Here is an 18,669-nt window from a genome sequence, read left to right as displayed (position 1 = left end):
TCTCTGGAACGGTCCCATCATTTTTCTTTGGAACATGAACCAGCTACTTAGCTTACCGAGAACATTTTGATGCTCTAAACTGGGATAACTCCTGCTTCCGGTCAGATTATTAATTGGAGCATATGGAAGTACAATTAAAAATGCATTCTAACTTTCTCCAAACTTGCAGCAAACATCGAACCGTGAAAAATACACACAATTTATGAAAATATTAAGTTGTTTATTTTGATTGCAACTGCTACCTTTCCTCTCTATCTTCTCCCACAAATAAAATGGAATTCCAACAGAGCGATAATTCGCCTATATTTCTTTTTGTAAAGATTTCAAACTTGACAGATTTTTTCCTTGAATCAACTAAATTTGTATTAGTAGAGAATGGTTGTTTAGGTGGAGGTGTTTGGCTTCAAAGTTTTCTTCAGTCTGGCTGCTTTTTATCAGGTGAGTTTCCTTCAAACGATACATAAACCGATATTCAGGATCAGATTCTGTTCACTCTACAAGAGTTGCAATTTTATAATTCGACTTTCATCAAATTCTCTAAACGTGATGTCTTTGGGTTATGGGAACACGTTAGATCATTGATTTTTGTCTCCATCAGAATTGAATTTGACATTTTAAATAAGGTTTGTCACTTTTCTCTTTCATCAGAATCAGAAATTTTCACCGTGTACAATCTGATCTGATCTATGCCTACACAAAAGTTTTCTAACCACTTTATCGCATTTCATATAGTTTAAATTGAAGTGACTACGATTTTTACTTGGTGAGATTACCAGAAATTTAATCGCGTTCGAGTTGGAAATATATTTTTTCAAACTTTCATATATTCCTACTCCGGTAAATTCCTTTGAAAAACTTTTCAGCTTCTGGCTCTGGGACTTATCATAGCTTACAACATCCCCTATTTCTCAATTGTGCTGGTGGCCATGTTCGTCGTATACATCTTCATAGAACGCCTCTACGCCAGAGTGCGGAAGCAGTTAATGCGAATCAAGCAGGAGCAGACAGAAGTTGGACTGATTGGAATCTACCAGAAAACAACGTCGATGTTGATTCAGATTCGCACTTTTGATCTTCAGCCCCAAAGCTGTGCTCTTCTGCGTGAGAGATTGGACAAGGATCTCAAAGTGGCATATTACATATTTGCAGCTCAAAAGTGGCTCATTCTGCGATTACAGTCTCTCGGTAAGATATCAGCCTTTCCTTGAACATATCTGTTTTAAACGTATAATTCCATTTTTATAAAAAGTAGTTTTAAAAATATGATTCCAAGTTAGCAACAGATAATTAAATTCGGTCGGGATCTATTCTGTTTTGCCCCCCCCCCCCCCCCCCCCCCAAGTGTTTTTTTACGCCCCCCCCCCCCCCCCCCCAAGTGTTTTTTACGCCCCCCCCCCCACCAAAAAAAAAAGTAGCACGTGCTCCTGGGGGGCGTAAAAGCCCACTAAGCGGGGGGGGGGGGGCAAGACAGAATAGATCCGAAATTGGATTGATGTATGCGTGATTTATGTAACAAATGATTGTTCACGGCCTCTGATAAGACTGCATTGTTCTCGAGGTCTCCCAGGCCATATAATTTATTGCACAGAAGTTTTAGAGTTTGCTCGAATGAGTTTGATCAGAATTCGATGCGGTCTGAGAACTCAGCCTGGTACGGTATTTTTGTATCATCCTTACAACTATCATATACTCTCACCTGCAAATTGGGAAACGTTCCGCTAAAGAGCCGTCCTTTAGAAACTATTTAAAACCTTGAGTCACAAGTACAAAAACGTATGATAATACGAGTCTGAGAAAACATGTATTCCACAAAAAATCAAGGATCACCGAAAAATTATCTTGGAAAAGAAATGAGAAATGAAATTTCGTTTTATCAACTATTGGATTATATCAACATTTGGCAATTTATGACAGTTGGAAGCACATCGTCACCTTCAAAAGATTGATTTTCCGATCAAACTTTTTTGCATCACGATGAAGAATTATGTACTTGGAAGTAATGTATTTTGAAATGGACATTCTGGCGAGACAATTTTCTATATCAAAATAAGTTACAAAATTTTAAATAGGTGACGCTTTTTCTTCTGGTCAATAACTAAAATTTGGATCTATTCTGTTTCGGCCCCCAGTGTTTTTACCCCCCCCCCCCCCGTTATATATTGTATGTTGTTATATAGCACGTTGTTATATAGCACAGGGGCGTAAAAAATACAACCCACTAAGATGGGGGGGGGGGGGGGCAAACAGAATAGATTCTAAAATTTATATTAATTTTTAGTAATAATTTAATCCATTGAAATAATTGACTACAATATATCTGACCACAGGTAACCTGCTGATAACTGGTGCCAGTATCTATTGTGTGTTGCAACGGGATGGAGCTAAAGATGTGGGTCTGGTGGGGATAGTTGTCAACATGGCTCTACAGATGAACTTTGCACTCTTTGCATTTGTCAACTGTCTGGGGGATGTGGAGGCAGAAACTGCGAGAGTAGAGAACCTCAGAGAGTTCATGCGACTCAAACAGGAGGAGGGCGGGTTCTCCCTAAATGCAGTGGAGTCACAGGTAAAAAATCGTCCCTAAAATGAGAAAAAATTCTAAACTGACAATGATGGATATCTAATAGAACAAGTGTTAGTTTGTAAGAATAAATTTTAGCCCAATTTTTTTCTGTTTTTATGTTCCAAAACTCCATGAAAACGGGATATAGTAACATTGAGGGCTTGAGTTTTTTGTTCAGTCAGTTTATTGGCCGGTTGATATCCTTTGTGGAAAAAAAGTATCAATTAACAATTTTTTTTTGCAAAAATCCATCTATGCAAAGGCCTTTTTTGGTCGTTGTTTTCTTCAGGAAAAATTAAGGCATAAATTTGCAACTTTCACGTTTCTTGGTTTTTCTCAGTGAGGCCGCTTCAAATCGAACAACAATTTATTGGACAAATTTTTCTCAATGTTTTGGGGTGATGTTTTAGCAGCATCTTAGATTGGTTTGTTGATCGCAAAATTGAAAATTGCGATGTTTTTGTACTCAAAAGTTCTAACATTTCTCGCGTTTTTACGTACTTTGCCCAGTTACTCAACACAAATACTTGTAAAATCAAGAAAACAAATTATACTTATAAGATTGCTAAAGGATTCACTAAATTGTGAATAGTGCGGAAAGAGAGTGGAAAGATGAAATCTATTCAATATTTACATTCAAAACTTTGATTTCCTTGTCGTTTTGGCCGTTTAGCGTGCTTAAGAAAATGCAGAGGGCAAAATACAGTTATCATATTTTTTTACAATTCACAGAATTTAAAATGTATTGGTGTGCTTTCTTTTTTTTCATATCTGATGACTTTCTTCGACCGTTTCTTGTCAACGAGAAGTCAAATTAGAGAAGTGATTTTAATCACGCCGGAATAGTAAGAGGAAAGAAAAGCTAGTAGATTTAAGGCGTGACATTTTTGCAAACTGCTTTCAAACAGAAGTGAGAAATTTAAACGGATTTTCGGTTTGTGATAGAAAAATTTTTCAACGTGCGGATAATTTATTTCTGTTTTTGCTTTATTAATTCTGTTTCCGCTACGTTCTGTCTTTCTGGCTAGCTATCACTGTAAATATTTTGAGCAATTGTTTTATTTGAAATTGAAAGTGCTCAAATTTTTCTCAATCTTATTTTTTTCCTTGTAAAAATTTAAAAAGTGCCAACTTAATTAGAAAACAGTCAAATTTGAAAAAAAAGAACTTATTTATTTCTCTTTATTCCTGACTTTAAACTTATTGCCTGATAGTCGTGGGATAGAATAGGTGTTGAATCGTGAGTTTTTTAAAGTTTTTGTTTAAGTCTTATGTATAGGAATCTCGAAGGCTAGAGAGCGACAATTAGACGAAATTATGAGCAGAAAATATAAATTTTTATTCAAAATTGTTGCACAACTCTAGGTCTCAAGATTTTTTTTTAGAAAAAGACTCCAAGACTTGTTCTGACCTATGAGGGTCAGCTTCTTTTTTTTATGCAGTAATTTGATTAAGTACAATATTATAGCAGTAGAAATACTGTATGTACACCTCCATCCAATCAGAGACTGAGAAGACACTATTCTCTTTTATATAGAGAGAACTTCACTAACTATAACCAGTCTATTAGTTAGATACACCATGTAAATACTCTTGACTCCGGTGCTGTACTTTAGTACCATCGTAATAATAGAAGTTTATCTTCAGTGTTTTACTGAGTCGGTTAGTCTGAGAGATATAGGTAAGCCTACTCCGGGCGCAGAAATAAGTAGCCCTAGCTCTTTATACTTTAAGGCTGTAAAAGGAGCCCATCTTGGGTCTGCCTTAATATGTATCGTACAGAGATCGCACAGCATAACCATGTAGAATAAATTCAAAAAAGTTCCTTACATCAGGAAACGCATTTTCCTTTAACAATGTTTCTCTTTTATTTAATGGGTTGGATCATTATGTGCAGACACGCAGTACCGGTCCTCGTTGTTATATTGTTACGTCACCACAAAGTTCAGCTCAAGTTTGATCGTGCGTTACTTCATGTAAAAAATATTACCAAATTTATTTAAGCAGGAGGAGCAAGATAGACGTCTGGTACCCGAATGGCCAATCAGAGGAACCATTGCCATGCGCAACGTCAAGGCCAGCTACGAACCAATCAGAAAGACCAAAGCTGCAAAACCACTAATTGATCAAGACAGTGACGAAGACGAGGACAGCTCCGACTCAGAGCAAAAAGCTCCCACTTTTGTAGTAAATGGACTGAGTGTTAATATGAAGCCAAATTTCAAGACAGCCATTGTGGGAAGATCAAATTCTGGGAAGTCTTCCTTGATTCTTGCTCTGGTTAGACTGATCTACCTGCACGAGGACTCCAAGATCACGATAGATGGAATTGACATTAGAAAAGTCCCGTTACAGAGGGTGAGTCAATTTTAATCAGGCATTTTTAGCAACATAGCCGGCAGATTGCCGGAAAATAGCCGCGATAGACGCTTGTGGCCTTCCATGAACTGAAACAAATAAAGAAATAACATAGACAGATCGACCACCAGTCCTTTAATAGACAACTACACTTTTTGGGTTATATTCGGCCTGACAATTTCATGACACATACTGTCTATAAGAAAAAGTCCTAAAAGAGCTTTTTTCAAAACTCAAGACTAATAATCAAGATTTAGGGCATAAAAGTTTGGCACTACTTAGATGCACACTATTAATATGCACACTTAGATGCACACAGTATTTGTTCATAAAATTTAAAGTTCTATAAGTGAGTTCAGAATTCGCTTTTTTGAGTGAGGTAAGTCACGCAATTGACCTAAAAGCAGAAATGACGTCACGAACCCAAATTTTAACTGCAAAGCTGTAGAATTCACTGAAGTCATTGAAAAAGTCAATTCCAAGAAGTCAGGTCGTAAGAATCATCGATGGAGACGACGAATTAAAAAACATAGCAGGACAAGTCCTGACGTACAATTCAAAGAATTTTCATTGACTAAACAGAAAACTAGACCTTGAACGGACTATGCATGGATTGAGAAAACCATTTAAAAAAATCCGATCCAAAAAATCGAGAAAACAGTAAAAATCAAAGTGAAATTTCCACATGTGAACAAAACACCACTAGCGAGAAAGCGAATTTTTGTTCAAAGACCGTTTTGCCATTCTACTTTAAAATTAGAGCCAATAAATTTCACTACACAAAAGCACTCGCTTTTTCGCTCCACTTCCTGTTTCGGCGTGACCGAAATCACTACTCCAATTTGACTTCAAAAATCATGAAAATGTGTGAACAGATCTTAAAAAAAAGACAGCGCACCAATACATTTCAAATTCTTTGAATTGTAAAATCATAGCAGGACAAGTCCTGACGTATTTCGGATTTTCTTTGACTAAACAAAAAACTGGACCTAGAACGGACTATGAGTGAATTGGGAAAACCATTTTGAAAAAATCTGATCCAAAAAATCGAAAAAAAACAGTAAAAACTAAAAGTGAAATTGCCGCATGTGAACAAAAAACCACTAGCGAGAAAGCGAATTTTTGTTCAAAAACCGTTTTCTCACTCTACTTTAAAATTAGAGCGAAAAAATTTCACGCCGCAAAATTACTACTCGAATTTGACTTCAAAAATCATGACAATGTGTGAACATATCTTAAAAAAAAACATAGCCTGAAGAATTTTGGAAACGACTCGAAGGAGAAAATTGCCCATACTTATGACTAAACAACTAGAAGAACTATTGTGAACCCCAAACTTCCACAAATGCCTTAAAGAAATTAAGGAAGAATAGAAACGGCATTCAAAAACAAATTGAACAAAAAAAACTATAAAAACTTAATGAGTTTTTTTTTAATAGTACAAGGAAACTTAAAACCGAGTAAGTTCCTTTGCCATTAGAGCAATGACAAGCTCGCAAAACAATGGACAAGTCACAACATGGTGATCAATTTGTCTAAGATTAAAAAAACTGCAATAAAAAATAAGAGAAATCGCTTGAAATTTCTCAGTTTTTTTTGTCATTTTTCCTAAGAAAAAATGATTTATACCAACAAAACTTTACCAAAACAAACAACCAAAATCACTCCAAATTTTTTCACGCGTTTCATTTCCCGCTTCAAAAATCACTCCAATAAAATTGTTTAAAAAAGGACTTCAATACTCCTCTTCGAGTCGTAAAAAAGACAGCTCCCCAATACAATTCAAATTCTTTGAATTGTAAAATTCTTTGAATTGTAAAAACCACGATGTCCCCAATAATAGCCGCTATCGCTTCGCGGCTATTAATAAATAAATGCAAATACGGGTACTTTGTGTTCAGTTGGTGATGGTTGTCTCTCCCGTAAATTTTAGTGTTGCTTGAAGTACAAATTTGATGCTGTATGTTTGCAAGTCAAATAGCTTCAAAAAGTTTCAATCAATAAGAGATAGGCAACCTGTTAAGTGTGCTATGTAGCCGATGAAAATTTTGTCTAACAAATTATTGAAACAAGCGAAAGAGGAGCAAAGCTATACCGTTGATTGTGAAAAACAGCCTCAGAACTCAGAGTTATAAAAAAGCTCTACGAACTTGTAATTTTTGGTCTTTATAGATACATCTCATCATTGTATTTTGAAACAGCACTTTGAGTTGACATATTTCCTTCTTAATTGTGGTTCTAAATTTCAGCTCCGCAAAGCCATTACTATAATCCCCCAAAATCTGCTTCTATTCAAAGACAGCCTCGAGTACAACTTAGATCCTCTACAAGCTCACTCGCGTGAACGAATGCTGGAGGTGCTCGAAGATCTCGGGGTGCTCGAATGGCCAGAACTCAAAGACAAAGAAGGCGAAGATCTGTGGCAGTTTGAATGCGAAAAATTCCGAAACGAGGGCGCTAAACAACTCGTAGGTCTCGCAAGAGGGCTTCTAAACAAAACGAAAATAGTAATTTTAGACGAATGCACGTCCCAGCTTGACCCAGAAACAGAGAAACGGGTTGAAAGAGTGTTAGACGTACACTTAAGAGATTGCACGGTGATAAAAATTGCACATCGAATTAACACTATTCTGGATTACGACCAAGTGATAGTAATGCAATACGGGCATTCTCTGGTCGGAAATCCAAGAAAATTGCTGGAGGAAGGAAACAACCTATTTTACGAGCTTTGGAGAGCTAGCTCCAATGAATAATTTGAAAATAACACAATTCATTTCTATCAGTAGTCATATCAGCATTGTAGTGCATTGATATTACGAACAAACTTTTTCTCAAAAAAAACTTATTTAAGATGCAAGTTAATACTTTATAAAATTTTTATTAAAATTTCAAAAAATACTCTTTTACAATAAATCTTTTCCTTTATTGCGTTCTGAACTTCAGTGATGAAGTAACATAAATTCTGTCCAACTCTATCGAAGTCATTACGGTCAAATGGTTGTTACAGCCCACAGAATTTAGTGCCGGAACTCTACGCCGGCGTGTTTCCATTTCGTCAGTTTTGACTCATCGACATATTTTGCGAATGAAAACAAATATTGAGACTAGCGAGCTCCTAATGCTGAATTAACCGCTGAAAATACATTAACTATTCTGATTTTTAAAAAGTTTAGAAAGCGTCAACTATTTCCACACGACGTGATGTTGACTCTCATTCACCTCGACTGCAACCTATTGAATCATTTGGGCAACAAAAGTATTTTTTGCCGTCACTATTTATGTCAGACCTACTGAAATCTATTTCAGACTTCTCTCTATACGCAGATTTCCACGTTCTATTCAGGGCGAGCAGCTCTGTGAAGCCGTTTGGCATAAACTATTTCTTATCCGATGAACGCATCATCGATTAACACATTAAGTTCTGCGCAATTTAAAGCTAAAAAAGTTGCAAAAGTATTTCCTCTTAGGTTTGACAACAGGTTTCTGTTTCTTGCTTCGGACTCAAAACCCTTCGCCCATTGAACTTAGATGAGCATAACTGCGTCAAACATAGCCAACTAACGGGCTAATTGGTCTCAAACGACCGGCGGGCGAGGGCAGGTAGTAGTAGCCAGCTGGGGCTCAAGGATGCTACCATTGGGGTGCTCAAAGCTGGGCTGGGGAGCGGAGTCGTGGTCTCAGGGGTGGGGGCAAGCCCAGGGGGTTGGACGCGGGGCGCCAAATTGCCAAGGGAGGAGGGTGGATGGTGGAGTGGTGAGGATGGGTGGATGGGGAAGAGGAGTAACTGCCGGTGGGGGTGGAGGGTTCAAAGTCTAAGGACAGACCTTCAAACCAATTAAGTCACCTCAGCAGTTTCAGTGAATCGCATATTTAGAGGCTAGTAAGGCTCTAAGCAAGTTGCTCAGTGACCTCTGAGTTTTACCTGTTTATCTTGAGGACAAAAAGTTAAAAGCGTCACATGAAAAATCGTTTATCTTGAGGACAAAAAGTTAAAAGCGTCACAAGAACAAATTCGATGTTGGATTCAACAAAACATTGAATTTTGCCATTTTCTACATTTTGATCTTCATTCTTGAGATCTTATCTAAAAAATTTTCGTAATCTGTCGGTACTTAAAAAGTAGCTTGCAGTTGTCTCTCAAGTCTTAGTACTATATAACAATTTGCCAAATTGTTAATTGAAATCACGAAATGTTCATTGCCATATACTCATGCACTGGTCACAAAATACAGTCGAATAGATTTTAGCAATTAACCGCCATTTCCTCAACTTCTCACTGAGTTTTGCGACTAACGCTCATTTTTTTTAAATCAATGATACATAAAATGAACCTTGTTTATGTAATGTGGGAACTGTTCCCTGGCGTTGTGAAATCTTGCCTAGCTCCTTCCCTATCTAGCTGGGCAGTCAATTTGAAATACAGTTAGTTTAACCATTTTCAAATTCTTAGTATTAAAAATTGTCTATTGTGATTAAACTTCTACCTCCGTGTGAGCTTAATAATTAAAGACATTGAAAACCTCAGATAATTTGGACGCGAAAAAGAAACAAACCAAAATTCAATTCTTGAAGCAAAAAAACAAAGTCAAAATGTATCACTTTTTCTCATTTGTAGTTTTAGTTTGCGTTTTAATGTACGGCAGTTCAGTTGATGCTGAGCTCTGCAATGATATTGCTCCTTCATAGAAATCATTGGCTGAAATTTTGCTAGACATTATAACTCGAGGCTTTTGTTTGTGATTCGCTGAACGTACTGGTCTCTGCTTCAAATCAGCAAACAGTTCGTTATTTGCATAACTGTCATCGGCACTATCAGCAGAATCTTCCTTTTCAATTTGCAACTCCTGGGTCTCTTCGGGTATTTGTCCACGCATTGGTGAGTAGGGCTCATCTTTAATCACACTTTTGAAGTGCCGAGGAGCTGCGACATTCGAGGACATTGCCTTGAGTTTAACCGCTTTCTGATCACTCACTTTCTGTTCAGTAGAGGCGCTCGCGTTCTCCGCATTAGCTCCCTCCGCGCTCTCATTTTGCATTTTTTCAATAATTTCACTGAAACAACATTCGCATACTTTTCTCTTGAAAAAGGTCTTCAATTAGTTTTTTCCTCATAATGAAAAGGCTATAAAGTCTTAATAGATTATCAATAAGAACAAGAATCGAAAAATTAGTTATTTTTATTTTTTAAAATCTTAAACTAACTATAATCTAACTCTTGATAAAACTATAATCAAGTATAGCGTTAAGTTTGCGCAATTTTATTCAGAACTCACTATTTTCAGGTATGTAAAGCAAACGTAAATTCAGCAAAGTTTTGTCTATATTACAGCTATCAATATTACAGCTATCAATACTACAGCTATCAATTTTACAGCTGTCATTAATCCAGCTATCAATATTACAGCAATCAATATTACAGCTATCAATATTACACCTATCAATAATCCAGATATCGATATTACAGCTAACAACATCATAGCTATCAAAATTACAGCTATCAATATTACAGCTATCAATATTACAGCTGTCAATATTTTAGCTGTCGATATTACAGCTGTCAGTATTCCAGCTATCAATATTACAGCCGTCAAAATTACAGCTATCAATATTACAGCTATTAAAATTACAGCTGTCAATAAAACAGCTATCAATATTACAGCTATTAATATTACAGCTATCAATATTACAGCTATCAATACTACAGCTATCAATAATACAGCTATCACTATTACAGCTGTCAGTATTCCAGCTATCAATATTACAGCCATAAAAATTACAGCTATCAAAATTACAGCTATCAAAATTACAGCTATCAATACTACAGCTATCAATATTACAGCTATCAATACTACAGCTGTCAGTATTCCAGCTATCAATATTACAACAAACAATATTTCAGCTATCAATATTACAGCTATCAAAATTACAGATATCAATATTACAGCTATCTAAATTACAGCTATCAAAATTAACACTTTCAATTATACAGCAATTAATATTACAGCTGCCAATAATACAGCTATCATTAATACGGCTATTAATATTAGAGCTATCAATATTACAGTTATCAAAATTAAAGCTATCAAAACTATAGCTATCAATATAACAGCTATCAATATTACAGCTGTCAGTATTCCAGCTTTCAATATTACAGCTATCAATGCCACAGCTATCAATAATACAGCTATCAAAATTACAGCTATCAATATTACAGCTATTAATATTACAGCCATCAATATTACAGCCATCAATATTACAGCTATCAATATTACAGCTATCAATATTACAGCTACCAAAATTACAGCTATCAATATAACACATATCAATATAACAGCTATCAATATTACAGCTGACAGAATTCCAGCTATCAATATTACAGCTATCAACATTAAAGCAGTCAAAAATACAGCTTTCAGTATTCCAGCTATCAATATTACAGCAATCAATATTACAGCTATCAATACTACAGCTGTCAGTATTCCAGCTATCAATATTACAACAAACAAAATTTCAGCTATCAAATTTAAAGCTATCAAAACTATAGCTATCAATAACAGCTATCAATATTACAGCTGTCAGTATTCCAGCTTTCAATATTACAACAAAAATTCAGCTATCAAACTTAAAGCTATCAATACTATAGCTATCAATATAACCGCTATCAATATTACAGCTGTCAGTATTCCAGCTTTCAATATTACAGCTATCAATGTCACAGCTATCAATAATACAGCTATCAAAATTACAGCTATCAATATTACAGCCATCAATATTACAGCTATCAATATTACAGCTATCAATATTACAGCAATCAATATTACAGCTATCAATACTACAGCTGTCAGTATTCCAGCTATCAATATTACAACAAAAAAAATTTCAGCTATCAAATTTAAAGCTATCAATACTATAGCTCTCAATATAACAGCTATCAATATTACAGCTGTCAGTATTCCAGCTTTCAATATTACAGCTATCAATGTCAAAGCTATCAATAATACAGCTATCAAAATTACAGCTATCAACATTAAAGCTGTCAAAATTACAGCTTTCAGTATTCCAGCTATCAATATTACAGCAATCAATATTACAGCTATCAATACTACAGCTGTCAGTATTCCAGCTATCAATATTACAACAAACAAAATTTCAGCTATCAAATTTAAAGCTATCAATACTATAGCTATCAATATAACAGCTATCAATATTACAGCTGTCAGTAATCCAGCTATCAATACTACAGCAATCAATATTACAGCTATCAATACTACAGCTGTCAGTATTCCAGCTATCAATATTACAACAAACAAAATTTCAGCTATCAAATTTAAAGCTATCAATACTATAGCTATCAATATAAGAGCTACCAATATTACAGCTGTCAGTATTCCAGCTTTCAATATTACAGCTATCAATGTCACAGCTATCAATAATACAGCTATCAAAATTACAGCTATCAATATTACAGCTATCAATATTACAGCTATCAATATTACAGCTACCAAAATTACAGCTATCAATATAACACCTATCAATATAACAGCTATCAATATTACAGCTGACAGTATTCCAGCTATCAATACTACAGCTATCAACATTTAAGCTTTCAGTATTCCAGCTATAAAAATTACAGCTATCAATATTACAGCTATCAAAATTACAGCTATCAAAATTACAACTGTCAATAATACAGCAATTATTATTACAGCTGCCAATAATACAGCTATCATTAATACGGCTATTAATATTAGAGCTATCAATATTACAGTTATCAAAATTAAAGCTATCAAAACTATAGCTATCAATATAACAGCTATCAATATTACAGCTGTCAGTATTCCAGCTATCAATGACACATCTATCAATAATACAGCTATCAAAATTACAGCTATTAATATTACAGCTATTAATATTACAGCCAACAATATTACAGCTGTCAATATTACATCTATCAATATTACAGCTACCAATATTACAGCTATCAATATAACAGCTATCAATATTACAGCTGTCAGTATTCCAGCTATCAATATTACAGCTATCAACAATAAAGCTTTAAATATTACAGCTTTCAGTATTCCAGCTATCAATATTACAAGCATCAATATTACAGCAATAAATATTACAGATATAAATATTACTGCTATCAAAATTACAGCTATCAATATTACAGCTATCAAAATTACAACAAACAAAATTTCAGCTATCAAATTTAAAGCTATCAAAACTATAGCTATCAATAACAGCTATCAATATTACAGCTGTCAGTATTCCAGCTTTCAATATTACAACAAAAATTCAGCTATCAAACTTAAAGCTATCAATATTACAGCTATCAAAATTACAGCTGTCAATAAAACAGCTATTAATATTACAGCTGTCAGTATTACAGCTATCAATATTACAGCTATCAAAACTAAAGCTATCAATATTACAGCTATCTATATCACAGCTAAAAAAAACAGCTATCAAAATGCAGCTATCAATATTACAGCTATTAATTTTACAGCTATCAATTATACACCTATTAATATTACAGCTGCCAATAATACGGCTATCAATATTACAGCTATTAATATTCAAGCCTTCAATATTACAGCCATCAATAATTACAGCAATAATACATCTATCAAAATTATAGCAATCAATATTACAGCTATCAACATTACAGCTATCAATACTAAAGCTATCAATATTACAGCTATCAATATCACAGCTAAAAAAAATTTACAGCTATAAAAATGCAGCTATCAATATTGCAGCTAATAAATTTACAGCTATCAATTATACATCTATTAATATTACAGCTGCCAATAATACAGCTATCAATATTACAGCTATTAATAATCAAGCCTTCAATATTACAGCCATCAATAATTACAATAATACAGCTATCAAAAATATAGCTATCAATATTACAGCTATCAATATTACAGCTATCAATACTAAAGCTATAAAAATTACAACTGTCAATTATACAGCAATTAATATTACAGCAATCAATATTACAGATATCAATATTACTTCTATCAATATTACAGCTATCAATATTACAGCTATCATTAATACAGCCATCAATATTACAGCAATCAATAACACAGTTATCAATATTACAGCCATTACTATTATAGCTATCAAAAATACAGCTATCAATATTACAGCTATCAATACTACAGCTATCAATATTACAGCTATCAATATTACAGCTGTCGATTATACAGCTATTAATATTACAGCTGTCAATAAAACAGTTATCACTTTTAAAGCTATTAATATTACAGCCATCAATATTACAGCTATCAATATTACAGCTATCAATATAACAGCTATCAATATAGCAGCTATCAATATAACAGCTATCAATATTACAGCAATCAATAGTACAGCAATCAATATTACAGCTATCAATATTACAGCTATCAAAAATACAGCTATCAAAATTACAGCTATCAAAATTACAGCTATCAAAATGCAGCTATCAATATTGCAGCTAATAAATTTACAGCTATCAATTATACACCTATTATTATTACAGCTGCCAATAATACAGCTATCAATATTACAGCTATTAATAATCAAGCCTTCAATATTACAGCCATCAATAATTACAGCAATAATACAGCTATCAAAATTACAGCTATCAAAATTACAGCTATCAAAATTACAGGTGTCAATAAAAAAGCTATTAATGTTACAGCTGTCAATGATACAGCTAACAATATTACAGCTATTAATATTACAGATATCAATATTAAAGCTATCAATATTACAGCTATCAATATTACAGCTATCAATACTAAAGCTATCAATATTACAGCTATCAATATCACAGCTATCAATATCACAGCTATCAATATTACAGCTATCACAATGCAGCTATCAATATTACAGCTATTAATATAACAGCTATCAATTATACACCTATTAATATTACAGCTGCCAATAATACAGCTATCAATATTACAGCTATTAATATTACAGCTTTCAATATTACAGCTATCAATATTTACAGCAATATTACAGCTATCAATATTACAGCTATCACTAAAAAGATGCTCAGCCGATTGAATGCAAAAAAAACTCCAAGGCAGTCTCTGATAAGAAGAAAAATATTCTGTAATTAAAACTTTATACACTTAAAACAGACGTTCCCTAATTTGATAACCTAGATGATACCTCCAGTCATTGGGAAGATGATAACTAGCAGCATCGCTTTTAGAAACGTTCGGTTAATATATTGCATAAAACTAATTTGAGATTATCCGAATTTTTCCTTTAATTTTTGTTTACATGGAACCTGTTAATGTTATTTGTGATGCTTGGGCGCAAATTAAAATCAGAAAAGCAAAAATCAGTGGTTGCAAAAATCAGAAATCGCAAACCCATAGAGTATAAGGTTAACCATAGATTCCATTAAGTAGATTCTAATCAGTGATTATTAAGTTGCTCGACAGAAGTTTGCTTCTAAATAAGATAAATTTTTGAACAACTTAAAATTCCTTGGGAGATTTTATTGAAAATGAATCAAAAAGACTGGCAATAAATGCAGAAATTTGCGACAGCTGATATGGTAGGAGTGAAACATTTAATAAAAAACTTAGGCATCATTTTTTTCTCGAGAAAAAGAAAAATGGAGACTAACTTCAAAGATCGATTGTTTTGAACAGCTTTCTAACTGTATCCTTTTACCTCTCCGGAAAAGATCGATGGGCCAAAATTGACCTTGAAAAGCCAGGCTCGAATAGTTCTTCACTCCCCATTAAATTTGGGGAGTAGGGGAAATATTAGACCAAAGTCTTCAAAAGACAAAACTTAATATGCGAATTTTACAATTCACGCAGTAAAGAAAAGAAATTCGGTTTTTATCATTTCAGGATAATCACCTCATTGCTGCCCGACAAGTGGACAAAACTTACAGGCAAAATACCTGTTAAAACTGAAAACACCTAAAAGTATATTAAAACATAGCCGGCAGATTGCCGGAATAGCTGCGAAAGAATAGACCTGCATGCCATATAATAGAGATAGAAACAGATACAGATCTAAATTGAAAAAAAATCGACGCCGATCAAAAACTAGGCTAAAAAACATTTAGCGATAAATTAATAAAGCTTGTTAAAATTCATTCCACAGAAGCCTCTTATTAGGGACCTTTACTGCACATAGGAGTTCCTTTGACCTTAAACAAAATCAAATTAAACTTAAGTTTTAAAGTGCATAAGTCATTTTATTGAGTGAGGTAAGTCACGTATGATCAAAATCTAATCACGCAAATAACCTAAAAACTTTCGCTAAAGCGAGTGAGAAATGACGTCACGCGCGCAAATGCCGTTAGTGAGAGGAAGAAGTCATTCATAAAATTTGACTTTTTCAGCTTTGCTGTGTGAACAAATGTAAAACGAAAAAAGAGCGTCAGACGACGAAACAAAAAACATAGCCGGAAGAATTCCGGAAGCGACTCGAAGCACCAAAACTTCACAAAAAGTTGAAGCCATTACCTTTTGTATTACACCATTAACTCATTACCTCCCCGGGTCTGATCTAAACATCGGTGAAATTTAAACCACTGTCACCAAGAGAAAGAAAATGCAGCCAAACTTTATTATTGAAAACGTTTGGTAACGTTATAAAAGTCTGAAATGTTTAGAATGGTAAAAAAACTGATAGCCTGACAAAACTGACAGGGCCATCAAATGCCCTCAGATAATTAATGATTCTAATCTCAAAAAGATCGCGAAAGCAAACGGCAGATAAAAACTTTTCAAGAAAGACAGGAAAGTCAAAATTATTCAAAAAAGAGTGCTCAATCTTAAGAATCAGAGAACCACTACAATTAGATTTCTAATCACGGCAAAAATAATACATGAGTCTTCCTTGTTGTATATATGCTAGACAACATGATTTCATACTAATTCAAAAATTAAATAAATCATATAAAAACAAAAGCAACAGAATAATATTCAAAGACAAAAAATCGTCTAAAACAAAACCAAGCCCGGAAGAAAATTGCAATGAATAGTAAAAAGTAGAAATGTTGGAAAAGACTTTCTAGCAAACTCCCAGTACTGCCTTATTTTGAATTAAATCAATTGCAAACCGAAGAAACCAAGATCTAAGAAAAAGCTGATTTCATTCAATTTTTTAACAACTGAAAAAATCAATATAACGAATATAAAAGTAGGTGCCAGGACAAAACTAGAATGATACAAACGAGAATGTGAAGAATATGGACACAATGTTAGGAACACCGTAACAAAAAGACCAACTCTTGATTTTTGAAAGTTAAAAATCAAATTTAAAAAAAAAACAAGAAAAACGAGTACATTTCATTGATCAGCATTCGAGACATAGAAAAGACAACGAGTCATTCGAGACAAAAGTCCAACTTCCTGAACAGAATAAAACAAGAAAAAACAGAATTCAGACATACGAAACAATGAAATATTTTGCAAAAAAGTAGTAAAAAATAAAAATATTTAAGACTGCATTTATGAAAAAAATTTATCTGTTTTTTCAAAAACTTAACACCAAAAAAGATTGAATTTTTCTTGAAACGAAATTAAAGTCCCTCATGTTCCCCAAAATACTATTTCTAGTAATTAAAAGCAAAATACAAGCAAAAAACTGAAAAAAATTGGCAAAAAACTACGAAAATCGGATTAGCAAATGTACAATTTTATGAAACAAAATTACATCGAGGTAGAAAGAGGCATTGAGTATATGATCTATCAAAGGGAAGTTGCCATATTAACCGATTTTTGACAAAAAACAGGTAAAAAATCCAAAAATGAAGAAATTAATAGAAAAAAAAGCCCAAAAATTAACTAAAAAATCAAGAAATATGTGCCAATTTCGCATTTGAAACGCAATTTTCAGGCTATGCAAAATACTGTGCTATCAATTTCCGGGGTTTACATTTCAACATGGCATCGATTGAAAAATATTTCTACAAAAAACCAAATTACAAGCAAAAAAAACTAGGCCACTTAGACGAAAAAACGGCTAAAAACGGTTATCTATATGTGCCATTCAGTCAAAAACTACTTTTCAATGTCAAAAAGTCATTCACTAAACGCCGCGCATGATCAAAAAACTTCTCTCGCTCAGAAAAAATTAGTTCACACTGCAATTTTACTCGCTTTCGCTTTTAGGTCAAAACATCGTCTGAACGAATAGTACTTCCGGTAAAAAAAAAAACCTTAAGAAAACCAATACTCCTCTTCGAGTCGTAAAAAAACCAAGAGCACCGCAATATAGCTACGCTCAGCTTACAGCTTCGCAGCTATAACAAGACGCAGCAAAAGTACCCAGGAGTCGAAACATTAGAGATGGTCTAAGGCAGCAAACAAACCTGAATTGAGTGAACTGAGCAGCAACATCAGAGAGAAGATTGCTATTACTCATATGTAGCTGATTAGTTATCAAGACACTTTCGTTCCCAGTTAAAGTCCCACTCAACTCAGCCTTGGCAGCCTCGTACTTTCTGTGGACCTCCTCTAAACCCCTGAGGAGGTTAGGGTCCAGGTAGTTGTCCAGGGAAATCGATTCACGCAGCTGGTTGCTAGCTGATCTTAAAAACATTTGCTCAGATTCGCATTTTTCGAATTTTTTAGTTTGGTAAGACTAATAGAAATGAATGAATATATATGTACTGGAAATAAACTAAATAATCTTTATTTTCGAAGAAAATCGATGTTCTCGAAGCTTTCTTGTCAAATGACCTCGAATCAGAGCAGGAAAGATTTTGA

At 34.1% G+C, this 18,669-nt stretch overlaps 2 protein-coding genes across 3 annotated transcripts in view; one reads left to right on the top strand and one right to left on the bottom strand.

Moving 5' to 3' along the window:
• LOC142356291 (ABC transporter C family member 8-like) overlaps window positions 1–7,834 on the top strand; it is a 38,811-nt gene extending 30,977 nt beyond the window's left edge. Inside the window, exons 10-14 of one of the 2 annotated variants that reach the window (XM_075408259.1) lie at window positions 388–438; window positions 864–1,185; window positions 2,328–2,566; window positions 4,568–4,921; window positions 7,171–7,834. In XM_075408259.1, coding sequence (XP_075264374.1) covers window positions 388–438; window positions 864–1,185; window positions 2,328–2,566; window positions 4,568–4,921; window positions 7,171–7,674 — 1,470 coding nt within the window. In that variant the 3' untranslated portion in view covers window positions 7,675–7,834. The remainder of the gene's footprint in view (window positions 1–387; window positions 439–863; window positions 1,186–2,327; window positions 2,567–4,567; window positions 4,922–7,170) is intronic. The other variant, XM_075408274.1, reaches the window with a different exon arrangement.
• Window positions 7,835–9,462: 1,628 nt separating this feature from the next.
• LOC142356414 (uncharacterized) overlaps window positions 9,463–18,669 on the bottom strand; it is a 47,731-nt gene continuing 38,524 nt past the window's right edge. Inside the window, exons 4-5 of the mRNA XM_075408363.1 lie at window positions 18,273–18,491; window positions 9,463–9,973 (exon numbers count right to left, since the gene is read on the bottom strand). Of these exons, the coding sequence (XP_075264478.1) occupies window positions 9,517–9,973; window positions 18,273–18,491 (676 nt within the window). The 3' untranslated portion in view covers window positions 9,463–9,516. The remainder of the gene's footprint in view (window positions 9,974–18,272; window positions 18,492–18,669) is intronic.

The sequence above is a fragment of the Convolutriloba macropyga genome, chromosome 1 (genome assembly GCF_964194025.1).
Source record: "Convolutriloba macropyga chromosome 1, txConMacr16.3, whole genome shotgun sequence".
Classification (NCBI taxonomy): Eukaryota; Metazoa; Xenacoelomorpha; order Acoela; family Convolutidae; genus Convolutriloba; species Convolutriloba macropyga.
The sequence above is the reverse complement of the archived record's forward strand: the minus strand, read 5'-3'. Positions and strand labels throughout refer to the sequence as shown.